Consider the following 14145-nt stretch of genomic DNA (forward strand, 5'->3'; position numbering starts at 1 on the left):
AAGCAGAGGGCAGGATCGGAGATGTATACGGGGGCTGGGAGCGCAGGGAGGTGGCTGGGAGCGCAGGGAGGTGAGCGGTTGGTTGGGAGCGCAGGGAGGTGAGCGGGGTGGCAGAAAGGTGAGCGGGTGGCTGGGAGCGCAGGGAGGTGAGCGGTTGGTTGGGAGCGCAGGGAGGTGAGCGGGGTGGCAGAAAGGTGAGCGGGGTGGCTGGGAGTGCAGGGAGGTGAGCGGGAGGCTGGAAGCGCAGGGAGGTGAGCGGGTGGCTGGGAGCGCAGGGAGGTGAGCGGGTGTCTGGGAGGTGAGCGGGTGGCTGGGAGCGCAGGGAGGTGAGCGGGTGTCTGGGAGGTGAGCGGGTGGCTGGGAGCGCAGGGAGGTGAGCAGGTGTCTGGGAGCAGGGAGGTGAGCGGGTGGCTGGAGGTGAGCGGGTGTCTGGGAGGTGAGCGGGTGTCTGGGAGGTGAGCGGGTGTCTGGGAGGTGAGCGGGTGGCAGGGAGGTGAGCGGGGTGGCAGGGAGGTGAGCGGGTGTCTGGGAGGTGAGCGGGTGGCTGGGAGGTGAGCGGGTGGCTGGGAGGTGAGCGGGTGGCAGGGAGGTGAGCGGGTGCCAGGGAGGTGAGCGGGTGGCTGGGAGGTGAGCGGGTGGCAGGGAGGTGAGCGGGTGGCAGGGAGGTGAGCGGGTGGCAGGGAGGTGAGCGGGTGGCAGGGAGGTGAGCGGGTGTCTGGGAGGTGAGCGGGTGGCGACGACCAAAGAGAAGTGGGAAGGGGAGCTGGGAGAGGAAATAAACTGAGGAGTGTGGAGTGAGGCACTACGCAGGGTAAATGCGACCTCCTCGTGCGCGAGGACGAGCCTGATACGGTTCAAGATGGTACACAGGGTACACATGACACGGGCAAGAGTGAGTGGGTTTTTCCAGGGGGTGGCAGGGCAGTGGGAGAGGTTCAGCGGAGGCGAAGGGGGGGGGGTGCTCGTAGCCGTGTTTGAGGAGCTGTTCGGCGTCGGGGGGGGAGCGGTGAGAATGGAAACATTTTCAGAAACTGTATACTGTGTGTTGGGGAAACACTGTTAATGTTTGGTCATAAGTTGAATAAGTTTGGAATAAAATATATTTAAAAAAGAGAGATCAGAGGAGACGCAGACTGGGAGGAGGAGCTGGGAGGAGAGATAGAGGATGGTCTATGGGCGGACGCGTTGAGTAGAGTGCTCAGCCTGATTCAATTCAAGGCCGTTCACCGGGCCCACGTGACAGTGGCCCGGATCAGCAGGTTCTTTGGGGTGGAAGACAGGTGTGCAAAATGTGCGGGAGGACCAGCGAACCATGCCCACATGTTTTGGACATGTCTGAAGCTTAGGGGATTTTGGCAGGGGTTTGCGGATGTCGTGTCCACGGTGTTAAAAACAAGGGTGGCGCTGAGTCCGGAGGTGGCGATTTCCGGGGTGTCGGAAGACCCGGGAATCCAGGAGGAGAAAGAGGCAGACGTTCGGGCCTTTGCTTCCCTGGTAGCCTGGAGACGGATACTATTAGCATGGAGGGACTCAAAACCCCCGAAGTCGGAGACCTGGCTATCGGACATGGCTAGCTTTCTCTGAGAAAGTTAAGTTCGCCTTGAGAGGGTCACTGTTAGGGTTCGCCCGGAGGTGGCAACCGTTCGTCGCTTCTCGTGGAAACTTAATCGTCAGCAGAAGGAAGGGGGGGGGGGGGGTTAGTTTAGCTTAGAGTAGGGGGTTAATAAAGGTGGGACCTGTAAGGGAGGGAGACGGCTTTTGCACTATGTTTATAGTTTCATGTACATTGTTTAGTTTGTTGTTATACCAAAAATACCTCGATAAAATATTTATTTTTAAAAAAGAGCGATTGTTGGAGGCCAAGGGGGGAAAACCGAAGGGGAGAGGAGGAGAGTGCTGGGGGGAGAGTGCGGGGGGAGAGGGGGAGAGTGCGGGGGCAGAGGGGGGAGAGGGGAGAGTGTGGGGGGAGAGGGGTAGAGTGCGGAGAGGGGGGAGAGGGGGCGGGAGAGGGGGAGAGTGCGGGGGGAGAGGGGAAGATGAGAGGGGGAGAGTGCGGGGAAAAGGGGAGGGGGAGAGTGCGGGGAGAGGGGGAGAGTGCGGGGAGAGGGGAGAGTGCAGGGGGAGAGTGCGGGGAGAGTGCGGGGAGAGGGGGAGAGTGCGGGGAGAGTGCGGGGTGAGGGGGAGGTGGAGAGTGCGGGGGGAGAGGGCAGGGGGAGAGGGGGAGAGTGCAGGGAGAGGGGGAGAGGGGAGAGTGCAGGGGGAAGAGGGGGAGAGTGCAGGGAGAGTGCAGGGGGAAGAGGGGGAGAGTGCAGGGAGAGGGGGAGAGGACAGAGTGCAGGGGGAGAGGGGGAGAGTGCAGGGGGGAGCGGGGGAGAGTGCAAGGAGTGGGGGAGAGGGGAGAGTGCAGGGGGAGAGGGGGAGAGTGCGGGGGGAGAGGGGGAGAGTGCGGGGGGAGAGGGGGAGAGTGCGGGGGGAGAGGGGGAGAGTGCAGGGAGAGGGGAGAGTGCAGGGGGGAGAGAGGGAGAGTGCGGGGGGAGAGGGGGAAGAGTGCGGGGGGTGGAGGAGGGAGAGTGCGGGGGGAGAGGGGGAGAGTGCGGGGGAGAGTGCGGGGGGAGAGGGGGAGAGTGCAGGGGGAGAGGGGGAGAGTGCAGGGAGAGGGGGAGAGGGGAGAGTGCGGGGGGAGAGGGGGAGAGTGCAGGGGGGAGAGGGGGAGAGTGCAGGGAGAGGGGGAGAGGGGAGAGTGCAGGGGGGAAGAGGGGGAGAGTGCAGGGAGAGGGGGAGAGTGCAGGGGGAGAGGGAGAGAGTGCAGGGAGAGGGGGAGAGGGGAGAGTGCAGGGGGGAGAGGGGGAGAGTGCGGGGAGAGGGGGAGAGTGCAGAGGGGAGAGGGGGGGAGTGCAGGGAGAGGGGAGAGTGCAGGGGGGAGAGAGGGAGAGTGCGGGGGGAGAGGGGGAAGAGTGCGGGGGGTGGAGGAGGGAGAGTGCGGGGGATAGAGTGCGGGGGAGAGAGGGCGGAGGGAGAGCGCGGGGAGAGGGGGAGAGTGCGGGGGAGAGTGCGGGGGGAGAGGGGGAGAGTGCAGGGGGGAGAGGGGGAGAGTGCAGGGGAGAGAGGGAGAGTGCGGGGGAGGGGGAGAGTGCGGGGGGGAGAGAGGGAGAGTGCGGGGGGAGAGGGGGAAGAGTGCGGGGGGTGGAGGGGGGAGAGTGCGGGGGAGAGTGCGGAGGGAGAGTGCGGGGAGAGGGGGAGAGTGCGGGGGGAGGGGGAGAGTGCTGGGGGAGAGTACGGCGGGAGAGTGCGGGGAGAGGGCGTGAGTGCAGGGGAGAGAGGGAGAGTGCGGGGGAGGGGGAGAGTGCGGGGTGAGAGGGGGAGAGTGGGGGGGGAGAATGCGGCGGGAGAGTGCGGGGGGAGAAGGGGGAGGGGAGAGTGTGGGGGAGGAATGGGAGAGTGCGGGGGAGAGAGGGTAAGGGGAGAGTGCGGGGGGGAGGGGGAGAGTGCGGGGGGAGAGTACGGCGGGAGAGTGGGGGGGAGAGTGCGGTGGAGAGAGGGAGAGTGCAGGGGAGGGGGAGAGTGCGGGGGAGAGGGGGAGAGTGGGGGGGGAGAATGCGGCAGGAGAGTGCGGGGGGAAAAGGGGGAGGGGGAGAGTGTTGGGGAGGAATGGGAGAGTGCAGGGGAGAGAGGGGGAGGGGAGAAAGCGGGGGGAGGGGGAGAGTGCGGGGGGAGAGTATGGCGGGAGAGTGCTGGGAGAGGGGAGAGTGCGGGGGAGAGAGGGAGAGTGCGAGGGGAGGGGGAGAGTGCGGGGGGAGAGTATGGCGGGAGAGTGCGGGGGAGAGGGGGAGAGTGCGGGGGGGAAGTGCGGGGGAGAGGGGGAGAGTGCGGGGGGAGAGGGGAAGAGTGCGGGGGGGAGAAGGGGGAGGGGGAGAGTGTGGGGGGGAGGGGGAGAGTGCGGGGTAGAGAGGGGGAGGGGAGAGTGCGGGGGGGAGAGTGCGGGGGGGAGAGTGCGGGGGGGAGAGAGCGGGGGGAGAGTGCAGGGGAGAGTGCGGGGGGAGAGTGAGGTGGGGGAGAGTGCGGTGGGGGAGAGTGCGGGGGGAGAGTGCGGGGGGAGAGTGTGGGCGGAGGGGGGAGAGTGCAGGGGGAAAGTGCGGGAGAGTGCGGGGGAAGAGTGCGGTGGGGGAGAGTGCGGGGGGAGAGTGCGGGGGGAGGGTGTGGGGAGAGAGGGGGAGAGTGCAGGGGGAAACTGCGGGAGGAGAGGGGTGAGTGCGGGGGAGAGTGCGGAGGTAGAGGGGGAGTGCGGGGGAGAGTGCGGAGGTAGAGGGGGAGGGGGAGTGCGGGGGAGAGTGCGGAGGAGAGGGGGAGAGTGCGGGGGGAGAGTGCGGAGGAGAGGGGGAGAGTGCGGGGGGAGAGTGAGGAGGAGAGGGGGAGAGTGAGGGGGAGGTGGAGAGTGCGGGGGGAGAGTGCGGGGGGGAGAGGTGGGAGGGTGACAATGCGGGGAGGAGTGCGGGGGGACAGTGCGAGGGGAGAGTGCGGGGGGAGAGTGCGGGGGGACAATGCGAGGGGAGAGTGCGAGGGGAGAGTGCGGGGGGGGGAGTGCGTGGGGGAGAGTGTGGCTGGGGGGAGAGTGCGGGGGGAGAGTGCGGATGGGGGGAGAGTGCGGGGGGACAGTGCTGGGGGAGAGTGCGGGGGGGGTAGCTGAGGGAGACGTTCAGCTGAGACTCCATTAAGGCGGGATGGGGTTGAGGGGCTGAATGGCCTGCTATTCTTTGTGCTGCTATAACTGGTGCTGTTTGCTTGCGCAGGACTGGAGTTGATGGTTGCGCCGATGTCCCTTGCGGAATGTGGGAAGGACACTCTGTTGAGGTGCAGTTTCTCTCCCCCACATCACTCCCCGAGCGACCTGGTCATTCACTGGCTGAAAGGCGGAAGCAATGGGGACGAAATCACCATCTACACTTTCTACCACGACCAGGAGCATTGGAATCTGGTCAGCGCCGAGTTTATAAACCGCACATGGTGCCCCAACATCACTCAATCTCCCGGAAACTGTTCGCTTCTCCTCCGGGATGTCAGGGTCACAGATTCCGGAACCTACCGGGTTTTTATCAAGCCCATTTCCGAGAATGTGGAGGCGTTCACGCTGCTACAGGTCACAGGTCAGTACCCGGGATCTCCGCCCCCCCCCCCCCCCTCTCCCCGGGGTACGGGTCCCCCCCTCCACGGGCACCGACTCTCCCCGGGGTACGGGTCCCTCCCACGAGCACCGACTCTCCCCGGGGTACGGGTCCCTCCCACGAGCACCGACTCTCCCCGGGGTACGGGTCCCCCCCCACGGGCACTGACTCTCCCCGGGGTACGGGTCCCCCCCCACGGGCACCGACTCTCCCCGGGGTACGGGTCTCCCCCATGGGCACCGACTCTCCCCGGGGTACGGGTCCCCCCCACGAGCACCGACTCTCCCCGGGGTACGGGTCCCCCACACGGGCACCGACTCTCCCCGGGGTACGGGTCCCTCCCACGAGCACCGACTCTCCCCGGGGTACGGGTCCCTCCCACGAGCACCGACTCTCCCCGGGGTACGGGTCCCTCCCACGAGCACCGACTCTCCCCGGGGTACGGGTCCCCCACACGGGCACCGACTCTCCCCGGGGTACGGGTCCCTCCCATGAGCACCGACTCTCCCCGGGGTACGGGTCCCCCTCACGGGCACTGACTCTCCCCGGGGTACGGGTCCCCCCCCCACGGGCACCGACTCTCCCCGGGGTACGACTCTCCCCGGGGTACGGGTTCCCCCACGGGCACTGACCCTCCCCGGGGCACTGACCCTCCCCGGGGTACGTGTCTCCCCCACGGAAACCGACTCTCCCGGGTTACGGGTCTCCCCCACGGGCACCGACTCTCCCCGGGGTACGGGTCCCTCCCACGGGCACCGACTCTCCCCGGGGTACGGGTCCCCCCCATGAGCACCGACTCTCCCCGGGGTACGGGTCCCCCCCCACAGGCACCGACTCTCCCCGGGGTACGGGTCTCCCCCACGGGCACTGACTCTCCCCGGGGTACAGGTTCCCCCCACAGGCACCAACTCTCCCCGGGGTACGGGTCCTCCCCACGGGCACCGACTCTCCCCGGGGTACGACTCTCCCCGGGGTACGGGTTCCCCCACGGGCACTGACCCTCCCCGGGGCACTGACCCTCCCCGGGGTACGTGTCTCCCCCACGGAAACCGACTCTCCCGGGGTACGGGTCTCCCCCACGGGCACCGACTCTCCCCGGGGTACGGGTCCCTCCCACGGGCACCGACTCTCCCCGGGGTACGGGTCCCCCCCACGGGCACCGAATCTCCCCGGGGTTCGGGTCCCCCCCCACGGGCACCGAATCTCCCCGGGGTTCGGGTCCCCCCCCACGGGCACCGAATCTCCTCGGGGTTCGGGTCCCCCCCCACGGGCACCGACTCTCCCCGGGGTACGGGTCCCCCCCATGGGCACCGACTCTCCCCGGGGTACGGGTCCCTTGCGGGTACTGTCACTGTGTTGATTCTCTGCTCTCTCTCTAGCTCCCTATTCACAGCCTCTGATCAGGGTATCCACGTTCTGCTCCGACAACAACAGCGCCCATCACGTGTTGACCTGCAGTGTGACAGGAGGGTACCCGGCGGGGAACGTGCAGTGGCACACGGCTCTGGGGGAGGACCGCACTGCCGAGGCCAAAACCACCAACGTGACGAGTGCTGACGGACTGATTGGGATTGTCAGCCAGCTCAACATCACCGCTTCCACCAACCAAACCTACACTTGCTCCGTCTCCAACCCCCTACTGCCCACTCAGCACCACGTCAGCAAGACACTGCCAGGTAATCACCCTCACAGCAAACCCTTCCCCCCCAGTCACAGAGCCAGACAGCACAGAACACACCCTTCAGCCCATCCAGTCTGTACTGGTCAGAAACAACCACCTAACCATTCTAGTCCCATTTCCCAGCACTTGTCCCAGAGCCGTGTCTGCCCTGGGATCGCAAGCGCACCTCTAAATCCTTCTGAAATGTCCTGAGGGTCTCTGCCTCCACCCCCCTTTCAGGCAGCGAGTTCCAGACTCCCTCCCCCCTCTCCACTTCCTCACATCCCCTCGAAACCTCCTGCCCCTCACCTTAAATCTCTGCCCCCTGGTCACTGATCCCTCCGCCAAGGGGAAACGTTTCTTCCTGTCGACTCTATCCGTATCCCTCATAATTTTATACATCTCAGTCTCGTCCCCCCTCAGTCTCCTCTGCTCCAAGGAAAACAGCCCCAGTCTGTCCAATCTCTCTTCATAACTAACACTCTCCAGCCCAGGCAGCATCCTGGTGAATCTCCTCTGCCCCCTTTCCAGTGGCTATCACAGCCCTCCTATGGGGCTGGTTTAGCACAGTGGGCTAAACAGCTGGCTTGGAATGCCGAACAAGGCCAGCAGCATGGGTTCAGTTCCCGTACCAGCCTGCCCGAACAGGTGCTGGAATGTGGCGACTAGGGGCTTTTCACAGTAACTTCAATTAAAGCTGACTTGTGACAATAAGCGATTATTATTATTATTATTATTATTATTATTAATGTGGATTCCAGAACTGCCCACAATACTCTCGCTGTGGCCTAACCAACGTTTAATACAGTTCAGCATAACCTGCCGGCTCTCAAACTCTCCGCCTCGGCTAATAAAGGCAAGTTTACCACAGGCCTCTTAACCACTGTGTCCACTGGCTCTGCTACCTTAAGGGACGGGTGTACATGCAGACCAAGGTCCCTCTGATCCTCGGTGCTTCCCAGGGTCCTGCCGTTTATCCTGTATCCCCCTCGCCTTGTTTGCCCTGCCCAAGGGCATCACCTCACACTTATCCCCATTGAACTGCATTTGCCACTGATCAGCCCACCTGACCAGCCCGCCTGTACCCTCCTGTAATCGAAGACGATCCTCCTCACTATTTACCACCCCGCCAATTTGCGCATCATCCGCGAACTTACTGATCCTCCCTCCTACATTCATATCTAAATCATTTATATAGACCACAAACAGCAAAGGCCCAACACTGACCCCTGCGGGACCCCACTGGACACAGGCTCCAGTCAGAAAAACGCCCGTCGACCATCGCCCTCTGCTTCCTGCCACTCAGCCAATTCTGGATCCAATTTGCCAAATTTCCTTGGATGCCACGGGCCTCCTCACTTCGCTGTCAGCCTCCCATCTGGAACCCGATCAAAAGCCTTGCTGAAGTCCTGCAGACTACGTCAAATGCAATTCCCTCATCTACACACATGGTCACCTCCGCGAAAATTCAGTCAGGTCGGTCAGACACAACCTCCCCTGAACAAACCCACGCTGACTGTTCCTGATTAATCCCTGTCTCTCCAAATGCAGATTAATTCTGCCTCTTGGAATTCCTTCCATAAGTTCATACAGTATAGGAGCAGAATTAGGCCGTTCGGCCCATCGAGTCTTCTCCGCCATTCCGTCATGGTTGATATGCTCCTCATTGCCTGCCTACAAAGTTACAGAAAACGAGCATGCAGGCGCACCAGATAATAAGGGAGGCCAATGGAATGTTGGCCTTTGTAGCTAAAGGATTAGCGTGTGAAGGTAATGAAGTGTTGGTGCAACTGGACAAGGCAATGGTGAGACTGCACCTGGAGTACTGTGCACAGTTCTGGTCCCCTTATTTGAGGAAAGATGTAGAGGCATTGGAGGCAGTTCAGAGGCGGTTCACTCGATTGGTTCCAGAGACGAGGGGTTTGCCGTATGAGGAGAGATTGAACAGTTTAGGCCGAGACTCCCTGGAGTTTAGAAGAATGAGGGGAGATCAAATCGAGGTGTACAAGGTGCTAATTGATGTGGATAAAGTAGACGTGGGTGCTGCCTTTTGTGGGGCAGTCTAAAACGAGAGGTCATAATCTTAGAATAAAAGGCAGCAAATTTAAAATGGATTTGAGGTGAAACTCCGGGGGCGATTCTCCGATATGGAGGCCAAGTGTTCGCGCCGTGGTGAATGCCGTCACCTTTCACGATGGTGCAAACAGGGCTGAGACACGACCGATTCTTGCCCTCACAGGGGGGGCAGCTGGGGTAGCTCAATCCTGCGCATGCGCGGGGAACGTCCTACGCACGCCGGCCCCTCACCAACAGGTAGGCCCGAGGGGGGGGAGAGGCCGGCACGCCGATCGGTGGGCCCCGATCGCGGGCCAGACCCCATCGGAGGCCATCCCGGTGAAGGAGCCCCCCAGAGTTCCCGCCGGCAGCGACCGGAGGTGGACAGCGCCGGCGGGAACCTTTCGATTCGCACCGGGCCGCTCGGCCAGTCCGGGCCGGAGAATCGCCGCTCGCCGGTTCTCCGAGCGGCCCGGTGCGAATCGCGCCGCTGGTTTCCGGGGGGGGGGGAGAATCGCGTGCGGGGGCGGGGCGGCGCGATTCACGCGGCACCCCGGCGATTCTCCCACCCGGCGTGCGGGGGGGTGGGGGGGGGGGGAGAATCGCGTGCGGGGGCGGGGCGGCGCGATTCACGCGGCACCCCAGCGATTCTCCCACCCGGCGTGCGGGGGGGGTGGGGGGGGGAATCGCGTGCGGGGGCGGGGCGGCACGATTCACGCGGCACCCCGGCGATTCTCCCACCCGGCGTGCGGGGGGGTGGGGGGGGGGGGAGAATCGCGTGCGGGGGTAGGGGCGGCGCGATTCACGCGGCACCCCGGCGATTCTCCCACCCGGCGTGCGGGGGGGTGGGGGGGGGGGAGAATCGCGTGCGGGGGCGGGGCGGCGCGATTCACGCGGCACCCCGGCGATTCTCCCACCCGGCGTGCGGGGGGGTGGGGGGGGGGGGAGAATCGCGTGCGGGGGTAGGGGCGGCGCGATTCACGCGGCACCCCGGCGATTCTCCCACCCGGCGTGCGGGGGGGTGGGGGGGGGGGGAGAATCGCGTGCGGGGGTAGGGGCGGCGCGATTCACGCGGCACCCCGGCGATTCTCCCACGCGGCGGGGGGGTGGGGGGGGGGGAGAATCGCGTGCGGGGGCGGGGCGGCGCGATTCACGCGGCACCCCGGCGATTCTCCCACGCGGCGGGGGGGGTGGGGGGGGGGGAATCGCGTGCGGGGGTAGGGGCGGCACGATTCACGCGGCACCCCGGCGATTCTCCCACCCGGCGGGGGGGGTGGGGGGGGGAATCGCGTGCAGGGGGGGTGGGGGGGGGGGAGAATCGCGTGCGGGGGCGGGGCGACACGATTCACGCGGCACCCCGGCGATTCTCCCACGCGGCGTGGGGGGGGTGGGGGGGGGGAGAATAGCGCCCCACTCCTCCCAAAGGGTTGTGAATCTGTGGAATTCGCTACCCTGGAGAGCGGTGCATGCTGGGACAGTGAGTAAGTTTAAGGTGGAGTTAGACAGATCTTTAATTATAATGGGTTGAAGGGTTTTGGAGAATGGGCAGGACGGGCGAGTTGAGGCCAGGATAGGATCAGCCATGATCACATTGAGGGTGTTAGGCTCGGGAGGTTAATTTGCCGACTCCCGCTCCCAGGTCATGTGTTCCAGGGAGGAGATGCTGTGCTGATTTCACTCCCTCTCTGATCAGTCGAACCCTGTGCTTGTTACTCTGCAGACGATCCATGTTCTCAGACTTTCTCAACTACTGTGATGGTGACAATCGGGTTGGTCTGTTCTCTCTCGCTGATGGCTGTCTTGTGCGTGTTGGGATGGCTCCTTGTCTCCCGGAGACAGGTGAGTACAACACTCCCTCAGGACTGACCCTCTGACAGTGTGACACTCCCTCAGTACTGACCCTCTGACCGTGCAGCGCTCCCTCAGTACTGACCCTCTGACAGTGCGGCACTCCCTCAGTACTGACCCTCTGACAGTGCGGCACTCCCTCAGCACTGACTCTCTGACAGTGCGGCACTCCCTCAGTACTGACCCTCTGACAGTGCGGCACTCCCTCAGTACTGACCCTCTGACAGAGCGGCACTCCCTCAGCACTGACTCTCTGACAGTGCGGCACTCCCTCAGTACTGACCCTCTGACAGTGCGGCACTCCCTCAGTACTGACCCTCTGACAGTGCGGCACTCCCTCAGTACTGACCCTCTGACAGTGCGGCACTCCCTCAGGACTGATCCTCTGACAGTGCGGCACTCCCTCAGTACTGACCCTCTGACAGTGCGGCACTCCCTCAGTACTGACCCTCTGACAGTGCGGCACTCCCTCAGTACTGACCCTCTGACAGTGCAGCACTCCCTCAGTACTGATCCTCTGACAGTGCGGCACTCCCTCAGTACTGACCCTCTGACAGTGCAGCACTCCCTCAGTACTGATCCTCTGACAGTGCGGCACTCCCTCAGTACTGACCCTCGGACAGTGCGGCACTCCCTCAGTACTGACCCTCTGACAGTGCGGCACTCCCTCAGTACTGACCCTCTGACAGTGCGGCGCTCCCTCAGTACTGACCCTCTGACAGTGCAGCGCTCCCTCAGTACTGACCCTCTGACAGTGCGGCGCTCCCTCAGTACTGACCCTCTGACAGTGCGGCACTCCCTCAGTACTGACCCTCTGACAGTGCGGCGCTCCCTCAGTACTGACCCTCTGACAGTGCGGCGCTCCCTCAGTACTGACCCTCTGACAGTGCGGCACTCCCTCAGTACTGACCCTCTGAAAGTGCGGCACTCCCTCAGTACTGACCCTCTGACAGTGCGGCACTCCCTCAGTACTGACCCTCTGACAGTGCGACACTCGCTCAGTACTGACCCTCTGACAGTGCGGCACTCCCTCAGTACTGACCCTCTGACAGTGCGGCGCTCCCTCAGTGCTGACCCTCTGACAGTGCGACACTCCCTCAGTACTGATCCTCTGACAGTGCGGCGCTCCCTCAGTAGTGACCCTCTGACAGTACAGCACTCCCTCAGTACTGACCCTCTGACAGTGCGGCACTCCCTCAGTACTGACCCGCTGACAGTGCGGCGCTCCCTCAGTACTGACCCTCTGACGGTGCGGCACTCCTTCAGTACTGACCCTCTGACAGTGCAGCACTCCCTCAGTACTGACCCTCTGATAGTGCAGCACTCCCTCAGTACTGACCCTCTGACAGTGCAGCACTCCCTCAGTACTGACCCTCTGACAGTGCGGCACTCCCTCAGTACTGACCCTCTGACAGCGCAGCACTCCCTCAGTACTGACCCTCTGACAGTGCGGCACTCCCTCAGTACTGACCCTCTGACAGAGCGGCGCTTCCTCCGTACTGACCCTCTGACAGTGCGGCACTCCCTCAGTACTGACCCTCTGACAGTGCGGCGCTTCCTCCGTACTGACCCTCTGACAGTGCAGCACTCCCTCAGTGCTGACCCTCTGACAGTGCGGCGCTCCCTCAGTACTGACCCTCTGACAGTGCGGCACTCCCTCAGTACTGACCCTCTGACAGTGCGGCACTCCCTCAGTACTGACCCTCTGACAGTGCAGCACTCCCTCATTACTGACCCTCTGACAGTGCGGCGCTACCTCAGTACTGACCCTCTGACAGTGCATCTCTCCCTCAGTACTGACCCTCTGACAGTGCTGCACTCCCTCAGTACTGACCCTCTGACAGTGCGGCACTCCCTCAGTAATGACCCTCTGACAGTGCGGCACTCCCTCAGTACTGACCCTCTGACAGTGAAGCACTCCCTCAGTACTGACCCTCTGACAGAGCGGCGCTTCCTCAGTACTGATCCTCTGACAGTGCGGCACTCCCTCAGTACTGACCCTCTGACAGTACAGCACTCCCTCAGTACTGACCCTCTGACAGTGCGGCACTCCCTTAGTACTGACCCTCTGACAGTGCAGCACTCCCTCAGTACTGACCCTCTGACAGTGCGGCGCTCCCTCAGTACTGACCCTCTGACAGTGCATCTCTCCCTCAGTACTGACCCTCTGACAGTGCGGCACTCCCTCAGTACTGACCCTCTGACAGTGCTGCACTCCCTCAGTACTGACCCTCTGACAGTGCGGCACTCCCTCAGTAATGACCCTCTGACAGTCCGGCACTCCCTCAGTACTGACCCTCTGACAGGGCGACACTCCCTCAGTACTGACCCTCTGACAGTGCGGCACTCCCTCAGTACTGACCCTCTGACAGTGCGGCGCTCCCTCAGTACTGACCCTCTGACAGTGCGGCACTCCCTCAGGACTGACCCTCTGACAGTACAGCACACCCTCAGTACTGACCCGCTGACAGTGCGGCGCTCCCTCAGTACTGACCCGCTGACAGTGCGGCAGTCCCTCAGTACTGACCCTCTGACAGTGCGGCGTTCCCTTAGTACTGACCCTCTGACAGAGCGGCGCTTCCTCAGTACTGACCCTCTGACAGTGCGGCGCTCCCTCAGTACTGACCCTCTGACAGTGCTGCACTCCCTCAGTACTGACCCTCTGACAGTACAGCACACCCACAGTACTGACCCTCTGACAGAGCAGCACTCCCTCAGTACTGACCCTCTGACAGTGCGGCGCTCCCTCAGTACAGACCCTCTGACAGTGTGGCACTCCCTCAGTACTGACCCTCTGACAGTACAGCTCACCCTCAGTACTGACCCCCTGACAGAGCAGCACTCCCTTAGTACTGAACCTCTGTCAGTGCGGCGCTCCCTCAGTACTGACCCCCTGACAGTGCAGCACCCCCTCAGTACTGACCCTCTGACAGTGCGGCACTCCCTCAGTACTGACCCTCTGACAGTGCGGCACTCCCTCAGTACTGACCCTCTGACAGTACAGCACACCCTCAGTACTGACCCTCTGACAGAGCAGCACTCCCTCAGTACTGACTCTCTGACAGTGCTGCACTCCCTCAGTACTGACCCTCTGACAGTGTGGCACTCCCTCAGTACTGACCCTCTGACAGTACAGCTCACCCTCAGTACTGACCCCCTGACAGTGCGGCACTCCCTTAGTACTGACCCTCTGTCAGTGCGGCACTCCCTCAGTACTGACCCTCTGACAGTGTGGCACTCCCTCAGTACTGACCCTCTGACAGTACAGCTCACCCTCAGTACTGACCCCCTGACAGTGCGGCACTCCCTTAGTACTGACCCTCTGACAGTGCGGCACTCCCTCAGTACTGACCCTCTGACAGTACAGCTCACCCTCAGTACTGACCCTCTGACAGTGCGGCGCTCCCTCAGTACAGACCCTCT

At 63.3% G+C, this 14145-nt stretch overlaps 1 protein-coding gene across 1 annotated transcript in view; it reads left to right on the forward strand.

Moving 5' to 3' along the window:
• Positions 1-4791: 4791 nt before the first annotated feature.
• Positions 4792-14145, forward strand: part of LOC140405333 (CD276 antigen homolog) — a 52908-nt gene continuing 43554 nt past the window's right edge. Inside the window, exons 1-3 of the mRNA XM_072493623.1 lie at positions 4792-5141; positions 6539-6835; positions 10595-10713. Of these exons, the coding sequence (XP_072349724.1) occupies positions 4799-5141; positions 6539-6835; positions 10595-10713 (759 nt within the window). The 5' untranslated portion in view covers positions 4792-4798. The remainder of the gene's footprint in view (positions 5142-6538; positions 6836-10594; positions 10714-14145) is intronic.

Source organism: Scyliorhinus torazame, chromosome X (genome assembly GCF_047496885.1).
Source record: "Scyliorhinus torazame isolate Kashiwa2021f chromosome X, sScyTor2.1, whole genome shotgun sequence".
NCBI classification, from domain to species: domain Eukaryota; kingdom Metazoa; phylum Chordata; class Chondrichthyes; order Carcharhiniformes; family Scyliorhinidae; genus Scyliorhinus; species Scyliorhinus torazame.